Below are 18,858 nucleotides of genomic sequence, written 5' to 3' on the forward strand. Positions count from 1 at the left end.
CTCGGGACACCTCAATACTTGTCCTGACTGAGATTGAGCGCATCCAATTGAGTGCAAAGGGATCACAAAGAAAGCAAGCCAGGAGCCCTGAGATACATCCTGGTGTGGTGCATGACGGGGAATGGGAGGGCACCTGTGCCTGAACACAAAGCAGCAGCACTGTAATGTAGGATGCCCATGAGCTCCAAAGCGCAATAGTGAAGGGCTGAACTATAAAATAATTGAGTCCCAAATGTGCCGTGATTATGAGGTGGAGCTTATCCTTTGCCAATGCTTACCTCCATGTACAGAGGGTGAGGGCGGTTGCAATCCATGGAGCGTGCCCTGAGGTGTTGGGGAATGCTGACAATGTGGACGATGGCACTGGTGAACTGCAACCGCCAGGTACCCGCTCAGGCTTTTATGTTAGGAATTGTCACTATCTAGTTTCTCTCCACGGTCTGGGAAAATAGCAAACCGTATGTGAATGAGGTGAGTTTTTAAAAAATTCATTCAGAGGAGCTGGGCTTTGAGGGCCAGGGCAGCGTTTGTTGCCCTTGAGAAGGTGGCAGTGAGCTGCTTGCTTGAACCTGCTGATATCCATTAGGTGTAGAAACACTCACAATACTGTAGTGAGTTCTGGGATTTTAACCCCTCGACACTGAAAGACTAGCAATGTATCTCCAAGTGGTGAGGGGCTTGGAGCGGAACTTGCTGGTGGTGATGTTCCCATAATTCTGTCTACTTTGTGACTGTGGGTTTGGAAGGTACTGTCTGAGGAGCTTTGGTGAATTTCTGCAGTGCATCTTGTAGACGGTACATGCTACTGCTACTGAATATCAGTCATGGAGGGAGTGATTTTTTTTTGTGGATGTAGTGCTAATCGAGCTCATATGCTTTGTCCTGGATGGTGTCAAGCTTCAAGTGTGGTTGGAACTGGATGCATCCGGGCAAGTGGGAAATATTCCATCACACTTCTGATTTGTGCCTTGCAGATGGTGGACAGGCTTTGGGGAGTCAGGAGGTGAGTTATTGGTTGCAGAATTCCTAGCTTCTGACCTACTCTTGTAGCCACAGCATGCAAATAGATTGTTCAGTTCAGTTTCTGGTCAATGGTAACCCCCGGATGTTGATATTGGAGGATTCGGTGTTGGTAATGCCATTGAATGTTGAGGGACGATGGTTAGATTCTCTCTTATTGGAGAAAGTCATTGTCTGACACTAGTGTGGCGTGAATGTTCCTTGCCCCACATAAGCCCAAACTTGGATATTATCCATGCCTTGGACATGGACTCTTGAGGAAATATGCATGGTGCTGAAGATTGTGCAATCATGAGTGAACATCCCCACTTCTGACCTTATGATGAGGGAAGGTAATTGATGACACAGCTGAAGATGTTTGGGCCCAGGACATTATCCATTCTGCAGAGATTTCCTGCAACTGAGATGATTGGCCTCCAGTATCTTCCTTTGTATCTGGTATGGACTCCAACCAGCAGAGAGATTTGCCCAATTCTAGTTTTACAAGAGCTCCTTGCTCATTCAAATGGATCCTTGATGTCAAGAACAATCAGTCTCATCTCAGCTCCAGAGTTCAGCCCTTTTGTCCATGTCTGAACCAAAGTTGTAATGATATCAGGAGCATAGTGGCCCCTGTGGAACCTAAAGGTGTTACTAAGCAGGTTATTGCTGGGCAGGTTTCTTTTTCATTTGTGGGATGTGGGCATCATTGGGCTGGCCAGCATCTATTGCCTGTCCATATTTATCCTTGAGAAGGTGGTAATGAGCTGCCTCCTTCAACTGCTGCAGTCCACATGCTGTAGTTGACCCACAATGCCATTAGGGAGGGATTTCCAGGATTTTGACCCAGCGACAGTGAAAGTACAGTGATATATTTCCAAGCCAGGATGGTGAGTGGCTTGGAGGGGAACTTGCAGGTGGTGGTGTTCCCATGTATCTGCTGCCCTTGTCCTTCTAGATGGAAGTTGTTGGATGTTTGAAAGTAGTGGGCTAAGGATTTTTGGTGAATTTCTACAGTGCACCTTGTAGATTGTACACACTGCTGCTACTGAGCGTCAGTGATGGAAGGAGTCATTGTTTGTGGACGTGGTGCCAATCAAGCGGGCTGCTTTGTCTTGGATGGTGTCAATCTTCTTGAGTGTTGTTGGTGCTGCACCCATCCAGGCAAGTGGGGAGTATTCCAGTATTGTAGATGATGGCCTGGCTTTGGCGAGTTAGGAGATGAGTTACTTGCTGCAGGATTCCTAGCCTCTGACCTGCTCTTGTAGCCACTGTGTTTATGTGGCAATTCCAGTTGAGTTTCTAGTCAATGCTAACCCCAAGGATGTTGATAGTGGGGAAATTCAGTGATGGTAATGCCACTGAATGTCAAGGGATAGTGATTAGGTCATCTCCAATAAGAGACAATCATTGCCTGGTATTTGTGTAGCATGAAGGTTACTTGCCACTTGTTTGCGCAAGTTTGGATATTGTCCAGATCTTGCTGCATTTGAACATGGACTGCCTCAGTATCTGAGGAGTCGCAAACATTGTGCAATCATTGCCGAACATCCCTGCTTCTGTACTGAGGATGGTTGTAAGGTTGTTGATGAAGCAGCTGAAGACTGTTGGGCCTGGGACACTACCCTGAGGAACTCCTGCAGAAATATCCTGGAGCTGTGGTGACTATCCTTCAACAACCACAACCATCTTCCTACGTGCCAGGTATGACTGCAAGGTGCTGTTTGATAGAATGTTGATGACACCTTCCATCACTTTACTGATGATCGAGAGTAGACTGATGTGGTGGTGATTTGGATTTGTCTTGCTTTTTGAGTACAGGATATACCTGTGCAATTTTTCCCATTGTTGGATAGATGCCATTGTTGTAGCTGTACTGAAACAGCTTGGTTATGGGAGCTGCAAGTTTGGAAGCACATCAATACGATTACCGAAATGTTGTCAGGGTATTGATACACTGATACTGCCTTTGCAGTATCCAGTGCCTCCAACCATTTCTTGATATCACATGGAGTGAATGGAATTGTTTGAAAACTGATGATGCTGGAGACCACTGGAGGAGGCAGAAATGGATCGTCCACATGGCACTGCTGGCTAAAGATTGCTGTAAATGCTTCAGCCATACCTTTGGCACTGATGTGCTGGGCTCCTCCATCAATGAGGAAGGGGATATTAAAGTAAACGGTTTAATCCCACCACCATTTGGAATTGGTTGTAGCATCACTGCAGAATTTAAATCTGATCCATTGGCTTTGGAATCACTTGGAATAAATAATAACGAGATGTTAATGCATGCAAATAGGGCTCTCACAAGTTAACTGTAAGATTCTCTTCTGGCCATTAAAATCTTGGATGAAAATTAAATTTGTTTTCACAATGTCAGGAAGTTCATTGTTCCATTCTGGACATGTGATCCTAACTGACTGTGTTGTTCAGACCCCCAGAAAATTCCATGCATACAGACAGCAAGTAAAAGATCAGACAGATTCAATCTCCTCTCCACCTCGCTCACTTTTACATGTGGTGGCCAGGAATAGGATAGGAAGGGTCAGTGCAGCAACATTCACACAGTATTTATTCAGTTGATTGTGCAACATTAATTTGGTTGAATTGAACAAGAAAAAAATGGCACTCTTTTTAAGAGCTTGCTACATTTTCCTTGACAAAATTCAAGGTGCACTAAATTCTGCATTGTTCTTTTCAGAAATCTCAACAATATCAGGATTGTGATCAGAGTAAATATTTGGAGAGATGAGAACAAATAAATTGCAACTTGGAGGTTAGTTGTCCAGTTTGAATAAGATAGTGCAGGTAAACCGATTAAAGGTTGATTAATATCCTTGGTTTGATGTATTTAAACTCAGTGATCCAAAGGCATTCTCATTGTATCTATCCTCTGGTACAAAACATAATTGTTTAATTCAATTGTGAAAATGTTGGAACAGTTCACAATGCAGTGCAGAGTCTCCACAGATTTGCCTCAATTGAGTTTTCTTAAAAATCTATTCAGATAAATGCAATATCAGGGGGAGAAGCAGAAGAAGAATCTTTTTGTAGATTAGACAAATAAAATTGGCAAAGATAGCCTGGAGGATGAGTTCAAAGAGTGTATTTGCAATAAATGCAATGAATGCAATGATAAATGCAATGAAAGGTACATAAATTTTTTGGAACTTTGGCCTGTCTACAGCTGAATTTATACTTTAGTTACTAATCTAACATTAATCTCTGCCAAATGTTATGCACAGTTGGAGGAATCATTAGTCTGTCGACTGATTTCAGTCTGACAGGATCCAAGGACAAACAACATGTGTGCTCTGAAATACATTCAGTGCTGTGTTCTTCTGAGAGTTAAATTAATGTTGGGAAATTAAGATAAAAGCATTTGCTTTATCCTAACATTATAAAGAGTTATTTTAGTAACAGTGGGCTATCCTTTTGGCAAAAATTAATGGTTGCATGTCTTTGGGCTATATTTAACAGCTTTAAAAGGATGGGATTTTAAGATACCTCCCTCAAAACTACTTACAGCATGGTCAGAAATTGCCTTCTTTTCATGCAGCTTTACTTAGTGAATGTCAGAAAAAATACCTAATAATTGATTACTACCAGAAATCGGTCCAAAGTTGCCCAAATTATAGAAACAATTACATTATGTCAATAGGCCACAGGCCAATTCAACCAGTGTAGCTTCGTCAGAGGCTCTTGTCAGAAATCAATCAACTATTCAATCAGATCATTGGTGTTTATGGGTTAATAGGGGTTACATGTTTTTGTTAGACGCAGCACAGAGATGTTAAACAAAGCTGTCAAGTGATGCAAGCTGGCCGATGAGTCATGAAAATGTGAAATTATTTTGCAGGGGAGTAACAGTATTAATAATACGTGCTGCAAACATTGTACAGTTGCTAAAGCTCTTCAGTAACTGAGACCTGTTCCCTTGCCTGTGCTTGAATAAAATCTTTACTTACTCTACCCCAACAGGCTCAACAGAGGTTCTTCCAGCGCAACAACTGATCCAATTTTAACATCATTTTCCTACTTGCACCAATAACTTTGGCTGCTTTGTGAACATTCTCTGAACTGCTTCCAATGCATGTGCTTATCTTCATAAATAAGGTCAAAATTGCATGTAGGATTCCAGGTGTGATCTCACCAATACCCTGTACAGTTGTAGCAAGAGTTCACATCTTTTACACTACACCCTTTGCAATAAAGGCCAACATTCTATTCTCCTTCCTAATTAATTGCTGTGTCTGCGGGGTAACTTACTGTTATTCATCTACAAGCACACTCTCATCCCTCTGAACACAACATTCTATGGTCTCTCTCTATTTAAATAATATTCTATTTTCATATTCTTTCTGCTAAAATGGACAACCTCACATCTCTCCACATTATACTTTATCTGCCAAATGTTAATATCCTCACTTAACCTATCTATCCTTTTCATGTATTTTTCACAATTTGGTTTCCTTCCTATCTCTGTATCGTCAGCAAATTGGTTTCATTATGCTTGGTTCCCTCAACAAATAATTAATATAGCTTGTAAATAGTTGAGGTCCAGCACTGATCCTTGTGGCACCCCACTAGTTTTAATTTGCCATTATGCAACTCTCTGTTTCCCTTAGTTAACTAATTCTCTGTTGATGCTAATCTATTAATCCCAATACCGGAATTTTTATTTTGTGAGCAAAAACCCTTGACGTGGCACCTTACAGAATTTTTTTTTAGAAATACGCTACATCTACTGGATTCCTGTATCCATCCCACCTGTTACAGCTTCAAAGAGCTCTAATAATTTTGGAAAACACAAATTCCCTTTCATAAAACCATGATGCCACTACTTGACTGGATGATGATTTGTCAACATCTAGTAACTATTCCTTAACAGTCAGTTTTAGCATTTGGATTAACTGTCCTATGGTTTCTATCTTCTTGCTCCCTCTATTCTTAAATGGTGATGTTACACTGGTGGTTTTCCAATTAATTGGGACCTTTCCAGAATCTTGGGAATTTGAAAAGGCAACAATGAACACATTCACTATCTCCACAGCCACTTTGTTTAAGGCCCTAGGATGCAGGCCAGCAGATCCAGGGGCCTTGTCAACCCAGAGTTTTTTTTCTTAGTTTTAGTGATTATTTTAAGTTCCTCCCTCCCTTTTGCTCCACTGATTTTATAAAATGCTTAGACGATTTTTGTGCTTTGTAAAATACAGACAGATACAAAATACTTGTTCAAAGTCTCGGCTAGTTCCTTGTATGGCATTAATAATTTTAAAGTCTCATCCTCTAAGGAATTAAAGTTTACATCAGCTACTTTCATCTTTTTAAATACTTGTAAAAACTTTGGTAGCCAGTTTCTATATGTATTGCTAAGATTTTTTTCTCATTCTAATTTCTTTTCTTTAAACTATCCTTTGACAGTTTCAAAGGTTTTCCAATCTCTGGGGTGCCACTAATCTTCGCAGAATTTTACATTTTTGATTCTATTTTTTATCTTCCTTAGTTAGCCACAGGTTGTTCTCAATTAAATAGATTTTTGTTGAGAGTTGTGGAATATCTCCTTAAATGCTTGCCTCTGCTTCTCCACTGTCTTACCATTTAACCTATTCCACTTTAACCAATTTGGTTGTCATCCCCATCTAATTGCTTTTATATCAGCTTAAGCCACTAGTTTTAGACCCAGATTTCTCACTGTCCAACTGAATGTGAAATTCTGTTGTGTAATGATCACTTAACTAGAGGGCCCTTTGCTATGCAATCATTAATTAATCTCTTATTACACAAGACTAGGGCTAAAAGAGACTGTTCACTGGTGGGTTCCAGTGCATCAAGATTGTTTTGAGACCCTTGCCTAAATACACTCTTTGAATTCATCCTCCAGGCTATCTTTGCCAATTTTACTTATGTCTAATCTACATAAAGATTCGTCTTCTGCTTCTCCTCCTGATATCCCTCAAAATGAAGAGGATGTCACCTATGAAGAACAGAACTGCTCACAATTATTGCAGTTTGTTTCTTACAAAACGTATTATTTCTTCAAATATACTCTTGTCTTATAGTGTAGCTGTTGTTACGGGGTCCATAAACTACTCCCATGCTGACTTCTTCCTCTAGTTATTTCTTATCTCCTATTTCCATCCATACTTATTCTATTCTTGCTCATTTGAGTAAAGATGATTTCTCATGACTATACGATCTCATCTTTTAGTAACAGAGTTACCTTGCATCCTTTGTCTTTCTTCCTGTTCATCTGATATTTCAAATACCCTTGTCTATTCAGTTAGCCTTGGTCACATTGCAACCATGTCTCTATAATGGCTATTACATCAGCCCTTCTAATCTCCTTGAAGTTGAGGACTTCACCAAAGCCTGTTAAAGAATAGAATGGCTGTTAAAATGAACAGACTATTTTATTATAATCATTAAATGACCACGCAGTTCTGATACACACATTGGTTGTCCAACTCTTGCCTCACTTCCATCAATATTTGAAGGAGGTAGCTTCAGGATGGGTTTGTTTCCTGTTTCAGACTTTCTACATTTTGACCACTGACATGAACCCATTATGCTCATTTTTGGAAGTTAAGATTCAGCCCTGTATTTCAAATGGCTTGAAGGGTATAAAGATTACACATTTTCAATAAACTAGCTAGTAACGTTTTTATGTTGATTGAATGAACACTGTAGACAGGAGCCGCCACATAATTTCAAGACTGTAATCAGAAGGGACTATTATTTTTCTGAAATATCTTCAAAGGATTGTCACTGAAAAAAGCTAAACTAGGAAGTTGATTATTTAAGTCTTACATGAACTGAATTTCCTAAACACAAAATTCTTAAGCATTGTTTACTGCTGTAAATGATCTAAATGTTTATCAGCTTAGTCTGTCATGGAAGTCATTGATGCAACCGATATTAACCATCCTCTGAATATTTAAAAAAATTCTTTCATGGAATGTTGGTGTTGCTACCTGGGCCAGTATTTGCTGCCAATCCCTAATTAAAAAGGTGATTGTGATAATGAGCTGCCTTCTTAATATGATGAGGGCACTCACCGACGTTATCAATTGAGTGCTTGGAGGTGAACTTAGAAATCATGGTCTTCCCATGCATCTACTGCCTTTGTATTTCGAGGTGGTGGAAATTGCAGTTTGGGAAGGTGCCATCTAAGGATACTTGACATTGGCGATGGGCTGCCAATCTTGATGCACTCATCCTGCAGACTTGAGAGGACAAAGCCTTCCCGTCTTCAGGAATGTGACAATTGGAACTATCTCTGGAAAAGGAAATAAATGATAGTGTGGACACTTTCGAGATATTTCCCTGTTGTCGATAGGTGGAGAAATCCTATCACATTCTTCTGAATCGCCTGTTTCCTGTAGCTGATGAAATCCTGCCAGAGACACATGTGGCTTTAGCCTATCAGTAGGAACCTTTGACATGGTCTTTGTTTCCAGACTAATCCAGGAGAAAAAGTCAAGAGAACATCAAGAACACTTCATTGGATTTGTTGACCTGACCAAAGCATTTAATTTTGTAAATCATAAGGCTCTGTGGATCATGGTCCAGAGATCTGGATGTCCAAGAAACTCTGTCACAATCCTACACTGCTTTAGCAACCACATGACTGAAACTATCTTGAGTGGGAGAATTGAAACAAATGGCTTCAAAATTCAGACCACCATCAAGCAAGGTAGGGTGAGCCCCCCCATACTATTTACAATCTACCTGACAATGGTTATTCACCTAAGAGATAAAGTGCCTCTGATGTGAGTATTAAATACAGCCTAAATAGAAGATTGTTTTACCTCAGTTGCTCTGTGCCAAAATTAAACTGGCCACCATAGACATATATGACTTGCAGTATGCTGATGATGCAGTGTCACTGTTCTCTCTGCAAAAGGTTTGCAAGTTACCAATGACCTCTTCTATTCTGCTTACAAGGAATTTGACCTGTGCTTGAACTTTGCCAAAATGCTCATATATCCAACCCGGTCAGTCAAATATTCCACCTCCCATATGGTCACTAGGACTTTAAACTAGTGAGTTGGGGGGGAAGGGAAAGGGAAAACGACAGGAAGTATGATGGTAAATAAAAAGGTAAGCAGCAGGTTAGCATGTGTGCAGGAGGGTTTAAGTTCAAGGCAGACTATGAAAGAAGCAAAAAGGAAGGATAACTCAGGCGATATTATTAGAGATGTTGGAAATCATGACGGTAAGAAAGCTAGCATAAAGGCACTTTACCTGAATGCTCGTAGCATTCGTAACAAGGTTGATGAGTTAATGGCACAAATCATCGCGAATGAATATGATTTGGTAGCCATTATGGAGACATGGTTACAGGATGGTCACGACTGGGAGGTAAATATCCAAGGGTACCAGACTATTCGGAAGGACAGACAGGAAGGTAAGGGAGGTGTTGTAGCTCGGATATTCAAGGACGCCATCAGGGCGGTGCTGAGAGATGATACAGGTTCTTTGGAGAATGAGGTTGAATCCATTTGGGTGGAAATTAGAAATTCTAAGAGGAAAGAGTCACTGATAGGCGTAGTCTATAGGCCACCAAATAATAACATCACATTGGGGCGGGCAATAAACAAAGAAATAACTAATGCCTGTAAAAATGGTACGGCAATTATCATGGGGGATTTTGACCTACATGTAGATTGGTCGAACCAGCTCGGTCAGGGTAGCCTTGAGGAGGAGTTCGTTGAGTGTATCCGTGATAGTTTTCTTGAACAGTATGTAATGGAACCGACGAGGGAGCAAGCTATCCTAGATCTGGTCCTGTGTAATGAGACAGGAATAATTAATGACCTCATAGTTAGGGATCCTCTTGGAAGGAGTGATCACAGTATGGTTGAATTTAGAATACAGATGGAGAGTGTGAAGATAAAATCCAATACCAGGGTCCTGTGCTTGAACAAGGGGAACTACAATAGAATGAGGGAGGACTTGGCTAAAGTAGACTGGAAACAAAGATTTTATGGTGGGACAGTTGACGAGCAGTGGAGGACTTTCAAAGCAATTTTTCAAAGTGCTCAGCAAAAGTATATTCCAATGAAAAGGAAGGACTGTAAGAAAAGGGTAATCTGCCATGGGTGTCTAAAGAAATAAGGGAGGCTATCAAATTGAAAGAGAAGGCATACAAAGTGGCCAAAAACAGCATGAAACTAGAAGATTGGGAAAACTTTAAAGGTCAACAGAAAGCCACAAAAAGAGCTATAAAGAAAAGTAAGATAGAACATGAGAAAAAACTAGCACAGAAATATAAAGACAGATAGCAAAAGTTTCTATAAATATATAAAACGAAAAAGAGTGGCTAAAGTAAACGTTGGCCCTTTAGAGGATGAGAAGGGGAATTTAGTTATGGGATATGATGAAATGGCCGAGGCATGGAACAGGTATTTTGTATCGGTCTTCACAGTGGAGGACACTAATAACATGCCAGTAATAGACAAAGAGACGAAGGTAGGTGAGGACCTGGAAACAATCATTATTACGGAAGAGGTAGTACTGGGCAAGCTAATGGAACTAAGGATTGATAAGTCTCCTGGCCCTGATGGAATGCATCCCAGGATACTAAAAGAGATGGCGGGAGAAATAGGAGGTGCGCTGGCGGTAATTTTCCAAAATTCGCTGGACTCTGGGGCAGTCCCAGCAGATTGGAAAACAGCAAATGTGATGCCACTGTTTAAAAAGGGAAGTAGACAAAAGATGGGGAATTATAGATCGGTTAGCTTAACTTCTGTAGTGGGGAAGATGCTTGAGTCTATTATCAAGGAAGAAATAGCAAGGCATCTTGATAGAAATTGTCCCGTTGGGCAGACGCAGCATGGGTTCATGAAGGGCAGGTCATGCTTGACAAATCTTTTGGAATTCAATGAAGACATTACGAGCAAGGTGGACAATGGGAACCCAGTGGATGTGGTGTACCTAGACTTCCAAAAGGCCTTCGACAAGGTGCCGCACAAGAGGCTACTGTGTAAGATAAGGATGCATGGCATTAAGGGTAAAGTATTAGCATGGATAGAGGATTGGTTGACTAACAGGAAGCAAAGAGTGGGGATAAATGAGTGCTATTCTAGCTGGCAGTCAGTGACTAGTGGTGTGCCTCAGGGATCGGTGTTGGGACCGCAATTATTTACAATTTATATAAATGAATTCGAGTTGGGGACCACGTGTAGGGTGTCAAAGTTTGCAGATGACACTAAGATGAGTGGCAGAGCAAAGTGTGCAGAGGACTGTGAAACTTTGCAGAGGAACACGGATACATTGAGTGAGTGGGCAAAGGTCTGGCAGATGGAATACAATGTAAATAAATGTGAAGTCATACATTTTGGTAGGAGTAATAGTAAAAAGAGTTATTACTTGAATGGTAAAAAGTTGCAGCATGCTGCTACGCAGAGGGACCTGGGTGTCCTTGTGCATGAATCACAGAAGGTAGGTCTGCAGGTACAACAAGTAATTAGGAAGGCAAATAGAATTTTGTCCTTCATTGCTAAAGGGATTGAAATAAAAAGCAGAGAGGTTATGTTGCAGCTGTACAAGGTGCTGGTGAGGCCACACCCGGAGTACTGTGTGCAGTTTTGGTCTCCTTGAGAAAGGATGTACTGGCACTGGAGGGGGTGCAAAGGAGGTTCACTAGGTTGATTCCGGAGTTGAGGGGGTTGGCTTATGAGGAGAGACCGAGTAGATTGAGATTATATTCATTGGAATTCAGAAGATTGAGGGGGCATCTTATAGAAACATATAAAATTATGAAGGGAATAGATAAGATAGAAGTAGAGAGGATGTTTCCACTGGTAGGTGAAGCTAGGACAAGAGGGCATAGCCTCAAGATTAGAGGGAGCAGATTTAGGACTGAATTGAGAAGGAATTTCTTCACCCAGAGGGTTGTTAATCTATGGAATTCCTTGCCCAGTGAAGTAGTTGACGCTACTTCAGTAAACGTCTTTAAAGAAAAGGTAGATTTTTTTGAACAATAAAGGAATTAAAGGTTACGGTGAGAACGCGGGTAAGTGGATCTGAGTCCACGAAAAGAGCAGCCACGATCTTATTGAATGGCGGAGCAGGCTTGAAGGGCCAGACGGCCTACTCCTGCTCCTAGTTCTTATGTTCTTATATACACTGAAGGACAGACTCTGGAATATATTGAACGTTTCAAATATCTGGGCAGCCAGCTCTTGCAAAAGGCCACCATATGGAAGAAATCCAACTGCAGTTCTGTATCAACTCAACCTTCCACAAAATGACAATGACTGTCTGACTATAAAAGATCTTCACAAGTCAACAGAAGTCCTAGGCACGGACTACTTATTGTCACCATATGCCTGCACTGCAGTGAGACCTGGACTGAGTATTAGCAACCAATAAGAGCGCTCGAGAAATTTAATCAGAAATTACATTCTCTGGATCCACTCAGCAGGGGGGGAGGGAACCATCAAACAAACATTGGTGTCCTGTCTAAAGCCAACTCCACAAGCATTCAAGCCAATCTCTTGCAAACATCAACAATGATGGACTAGACACTGTGCCCAGATGGCTGAAAAATATCTCTTCCCACCTTGTCCTATTTTCTCAACTCTCAGTTGGCCACCATTCCAGGAGAGGACAAAGAAAATGTTTCAAAGAAAATCTGAAGCTCTCCTTTAAATGCAGCAGCATTGACATTAATGACTGGGTGGAGCTTGCTATCAATCATTCAAAATGGCAACAACTTATCCACCAAACCGCACCACACTTTGAGTCACAATGCCTTAATAATGATGCACAGCCATGGTAAAGAAAACAGAAAAAAACAAATGCACTCTGGATTTTAGTACCTCATGTGACTAAAAGTCTGTGGGTGAAGAATCAGCCAGTGAATTACATGAAGCCCAAGGTAGAAACTTTCAACCCTGAGTCAACATTATCCTGGACAGCTAATGACAATGGAGAGCTGATCAAGTTGACTATTTCGTCTTAGATGGCATCAAGCTTTTTGAGTATTATTATTACTGCACACCCATGTAGGAAGTATTCCATCACACTCCTGGTTTGTGCCTTATAGATGGTAGACTGTCTTTGGGAATCAGGAGATGTGTTGCTCATTTCAGAATTCCCAGCGCCTGAACTGTTCTTGTATCCACTGGTATTTATATGGTTTGTCAGTTTGGTTTCTGGTCAATTGTAACCCCAGGATCTTGATAGATGGAATGCCACTGGTTATCAAGGGGACCTGATTCGATTTGTTCATGCTTGAGATGGTCTTTGCCTGCTACTTGTGTGACACAAATATCACTTGCTACTTATAACCCAAAACCAGAACGTTGTCCATGTCTTACTGTATATGGACTGCTTCAGTATCTGAGGCATGGCACTGAGCGTTTTGCAGTCATTAGCAAACATCGTATAATGGAGGGAAGGCCATTGACGAAGCAGCTGAAGATGGTTCGGCCTAAGACACTACCCTGAAGAACTCCTGCAGCAATGTCCTGGCACTGAGATGATAGGGCTCCAAAACCACAACAATCCTTCTTAGTTGAACATATGACTCCAAACAGCAGTAAGTTTCCATCAATTCCCACTGAGTTCAGTTTTACCACTGATTCTCGATGCAACTATCAAGTGCTGGCTCTCACTTCACCTCATATTAATGATTCAAATAGATATGATTAAACCCTATGTGTTGCCTCAAAAGTAAATAGCTATGCAATCCTGGATTACTCCTCACACAAGATCTTGTTTCAATTGAAGCATCTGAAGAAGCCCAAACTATAACATAGTTTAATGGATTTCGTTGAGGACATTTAATATGCAGCTTTGCATTGTACTGGACTTATTATTCAGTCAGTTTCCAAATCTTTCAGAAACCTTACACTACTTGATTAGATTGTAAAAACCGAAAGAACTGCAGATGCTGTAAATCAGGAACAAAAACAAAGTTGCTGGAAAAGCTCAGCAGGTCTGGCAGCATCTGTGAAGGAAAAAACAGAGTTAACGTTTCGGGTTGCTGGAGGAAGGGTCACTGGACCCGAACATTAACTCTGTTTTTCCCTTGACTGGATTGTACTTAGGTGTCAGGTCAGGATCTCACACCCAAGTTGAAGTAGAGATAACACAGTGTGGAGCTGGAGGAGCACAGCAGGCCAGACAGCATCAGAGGAGCAGGAAAGTTGACATTTCGGGTCAGGACCCTTCTTCACAAATCAGTTGAAGTGTCTGTCCTTTGACATTCATCCACTACCATACACTTTAATAGTGTATTTATTTTCTATTTCCTCCACCCTGTAATGTCAGTGTAAATTTGAAAACAGATTCCCCTAATTACAAAACTGGGTCATGGCCCAAACTGACTCCCAAACTAGTGCACCTGCCTTCGCCATGGATTCTGATTCTATATTGTTCCTGCATTAGTTTGAGCCATGCTTTTGGATTCAGGTTGCATTTACACTATGTAGGAAGGGTCACCGGACCCGAAATGTTAACTCTGATTTCTCCCCACAGATGCTGCCAGACCTGCTGAGCTTTTCCAGCAATTTCTGTTTTTGTTTCTGATTTACAGCATCCGCAGTTCTTTTGGTTTTAATTTGCATTTACAATACAATTGATGGCACTGTGGAGCAAACCTTACACACAAATACCACAGTTATAGCATGAATGCTCCCTTAGTGAGAGACAATAAAAATGATCAAGCTACTTAAACAGAAAACATTTTTTTTTTGAACATCTTACCAGGAAGGGGTCAATTTTTCATGGTTTGGTCACCACAATTTTAACAAAAAAAAATTGCAGGTATGAATTTAGTTAAAATCTGGTTCAGAGCTAAAATTAAAATAACTAAGGAATTCCACTCATTTGGAAACATTTATTTAGAAGAGTGAGGGGTGTATAATTCAAATACTCCAATGCACATTGAAGTTATTATTGGTGGGCTAACAACAAAATGTTGAGTAAACATAACTGACTTGGGAGTCAGAGCCATGGCATCTGTGTAAATCATCACAGAATTCAATTAGGCAGCATTTTGAAAGAGAATCGTGGTGTTGTCTTTGAATGAGATATCTATTAAACACGCGATAGCCATCCCTCGAAGAGAAAGACCATTCCTTTCAGCACTGGGAGCTGTACCGCAGGAGCTCAGTAACATTGTGGAGCACAGGGACAGAGGTACTGGTTACAAAGCCCCGCATTACCTGCTGAAAGTCAGTGCCACCGAACTTCGTGCTAACAGCCCCGGAGATTTCCACACCCGAGCAGGCCACATCGCCGCCATCTTCTTGTTTTCTCTCTCTCTCTCTCTCTCTGGTTGGAAAGGTCGGCGTTTGTGTGTGTTTTTCTTCCAAGGTCTGCCAAAGTCCTCTCGGCGAATGTCGTTCAGCAGGGAACGTGAGCGCCCACATCAGTGCACATAGGCAGGAAATGGAAAATGCACTGGCCGTGTTCCTATCTAATTGTGTTTAATGCCTATCTTTTCGGTGTTTGACAAATAGTCGCCAAACAGTGCAGGGGTGTGTGACTGCAATGAAGCTGTGAAAATAACATTTTCACCAGAAATTTATTTTTTTTTAAAAATCCCATGATTATGTGAGTAAAAATATATTTGAAATGTTTATTTATGTACACGTTTTGAGGATAAAAATAAATATCTCATTCTTCTTTCGGTTGCTTTTTTTTTACACTGAAAACGGTCAAACTAACTTTGTTAAAGCATTTCGCCCAGCTCGTCAGGACAGTTTGCAAGAATATCAATTCAGGGGCAAAGCTTCCACCAGTTAAAATCCACTTACCAACTAACCACCATTGACCCCGTGTGTAGTACAGTTATAAGGCTTTCCCCATGAATTGGTATTCCTCCAAATTATCAAGATGAAAATCTCCACAAAATGCATCTTTTTACAGCATTGTTCAAATTTTGTATTTCCAAAGGACTATCAGTGAAGATAATATGGCTTACCATCACTTTCGTGCGATTGGTACACTGTATTTAGATAACGAGCAAACAATTCTGATTTAGGACATTTTGTTGTCATCAGGTTTTATCAGTGTAAAGAAGAGGTTGACAATGCATGTTAGATGTGAGGCCTTGTTTAGAATCTGTTTGTGTTTTGGTTTGAAGTCAGACTGGTTATATTTCTAAAGTAGGAATTTATAACGTGCCACATTGACTGACTGTCTATAAATTGTGTGCTTTCTGAGCAAAATAGAATGTATCTGCAAATACAAATTCACCTCACAGATTTACATGTGTGAGAGTGAGGGAGAGAGAGAGAGAGTTGAGGGGGGAGGAGAGGCAGAGAGTGTGTGTGTGTGTAGGGAGCGAGAGTATGTGTGTGAGGGGGAAGAGAGAGAGTGAGTGAGTGAGTGTGTGTGTGTGTGTGAGAGAGAGTGTGTGTGTGCATTTATAGTTTCCTACTTTAGAAATAAAACCAGTCTGACTCCAAACCACTGATTAAAGATTTAACAGCATCTTAGGTTTGTTTAATACATCCTCATCAGTTGTGTGACCCTTTGATCTTTTTCTTACAAAATTCTATGTCTGATGCTACCTCTCGCTGTAACACCTGAAGAAGGAGCGAGGCTCTGAAAGCTTGTGTTTTCAAATAAACTTGTTGGACTATAACCTGACGTTGTGTGATTTCTGACCATTTTTATGGGAAGGTGGCAATGAACAAACTAGAGTCAGAGCCACCACCTTGGCAAACATGCCAGAAATGGGCATAGAGACAGGTAGATGCCAAAGGTCAGAGGTGAGAAGACCCAAAATTTATTCACTAGAACAGAGGTTAAATCTATAATTGAGTGTATGGAACCCCTGTTCCTCACTCATGTTCCCTCAAAGCCCCATCAAAACTCCCAAGTGCCCTCCGTGACCTCATACTCTCCCATATCGCTCAAGTCCATCATATGACTCGTGTTAATTCCAATCCACACTCACCCAGTATTCACTATGGATAGAACTCGTGAGCAATCAAATAATGACAGGTCAACTTTGTTTATTCAGTTGTATCATGAGCTTTTAATCAATCATCAATTCAAACTTCACTTGAAAAGAATTACTCACCCTAAAAATTCAATACACCATGTATTAATTACACAGCCATTCAAACTTCCTGGAAAGCCCTTTTTAAGTGCTCCAAAATCTGTGAAATAAACAAACAGCCACGAAAAAAACCTCTTCAAAACACTTTAATGTTTTTAACTCACATAAAACCATGAACCAAAGCTCACAGTCCTCTTCACAGCTGTGGAAACAACACTGAGCTTAGTACATTAGTGGGGGAGTTGGAGCTCAGTCAAGCATTCATATTGAGATTGCATTGTACAACTAAACTAACAAACTTTCCAGAGGTCAATAACCATTGAAGTTGAATATTTCTTTTAGTTTCATTGTTCGTTTCCACCCCAAAGTTCAACACATGCCTGCCCTTTGAAGCACTGTAAAAAAATCAAAGGATAGGGTGCATATGTCATATTGATACCTGATTCTCAGCACTTCAATGTAGAAGAGCACTTTATTCATTGGAGAAGGTTCTCATATATCTGAATAGTTATATAATGCTGGCCAAATTAATGGTCACTTACCTCTAAGAGTCCAAAGATCAATTACTGCGTTAAAATCTGCTAATTTACCAGACAACCTCTAATTATGACATTTGGAGTTGTCAAGACATTTTAGAACTAAATGTCAATAGGTTTTAGACTATGGTTGTCACAAGGTTCACCATTCTTTTGAGGTGCCATGAAATATGTCTGCAAAAAAATGGATCCAATTCCATGAAAATAACCAGATTTGCTAAAAGTGCTTTCATCTTCATTCTGCTGTCTTTAATCATTCAATTATATTGACACCTACATCTTACATTTACAAGATCTGGCAAACATTGAATCTTCCATTCTTTATGCTACCACAGAATTTCTCATTTGTTTCATACAGGCTGAAGGAATTTACACTCTCCATAACTTTTTATTTTAAAAGCAGCAGATAGTTGATCCAACAGCTTCTCCTTGGAAAACTAAACACCAGCTAGAATCAATTGCCTAACCATGAGATACATTAGAACAATCCATTGATTCAAATACTCGCATCAATTCAGGGATCCCAGATTGCATTTTGAAATCTGTTAAGGGGTGTGGTATATTCTTCCAGTGAATAATCATTTGTTTTCAGGGATCTATCGGGTCATGACAATAACTCATGGGCAGTTAACAGATTGTCTTTCATGAGGCTTTCATCCAGAAACTCCAATAGAAGGACTAAAGTATGATCACATAATAATTGTTGGTCATCTATCACACAAAGTACTTGATGTCTGATTTTACTTCTTGCTAAAAGCTGCAACACAAATGCCATACCTTGTTTTCTGTTTGATGTAGTCTAACCCGCGCCCACATTTCCACAGGTTTATTCAGTTAATTGCTGACTACTCGCTGGGAACATCAGATGGTAACAATTTATACCTGCTTTCTGTTGCAATGGCCATGAAGACTTTGGTTATTAGGATTTTAATTTTCTGTTTGAAATATTTCTTTTAGTTTCAACCTTCAATTTTGGATAACCGTCACCTGATGTTTTCTGTTCCAGAAACACCAACATTGAAGAATAGAAATGGAGCTAATCTTTACACATTTCAGTAATCTTTTATTTACAGAGATGTACATTACAAACATGCACCCTGTAACAAAACATCCCCAATTCCAGCACCTCATATTCTGTCTTGGAACCCTACCACCCAATGGTCTCAATGTGGACCTTACTAGCTTTAAAATCTCCCCACCCCCGACGTCATCCCAAGACCAGCCCCCCTTCTCATCCCCGCCTCCTTGACCTGTCCGTCTTCTCTCCCACCTATCCGCTCCTCCCACCTCACT

At 40.6% G+C, this 18,858-nt stretch overlaps 1 protein-coding gene across 1 annotated transcript in view; it reads right to left on the bottom strand.

The window, feature by feature from the left end:
* LOC109912314 (protein NipSnap homolog 1-like) overlaps nucleotides 1-15,433 on the bottom strand; it is a 43,908-nt gene extending 28,475 nt beyond the window's left edge. Inside the window, exon 1 of the mRNA XM_020511724.2 lies at nucleotides 15,183-15,433. Coding sequence (XP_020367313.2) covers nucleotides 15,183-15,262 — 80 coding nt within the window. The 5' untranslated portion in view covers nucleotides 15,263-15,433. The remainder of the gene's footprint in view (nucleotides 1-15,182) is intronic.
* Nucleotides 15,434-18,858: the final 3,425 nt, after the last annotated feature.

Source organism: Rhincodon typus, chromosome 24, assembly GCF_021869965.1.
Source record: "Rhincodon typus isolate 14 chromosome 24, sRhiTyp1.1, whole genome shotgun sequence".
NCBI lineage: Eukaryota > Metazoa > Chordata > Chondrichthyes > Orectolobiformes > Rhincodontidae > Rhincodon > Rhincodon typus.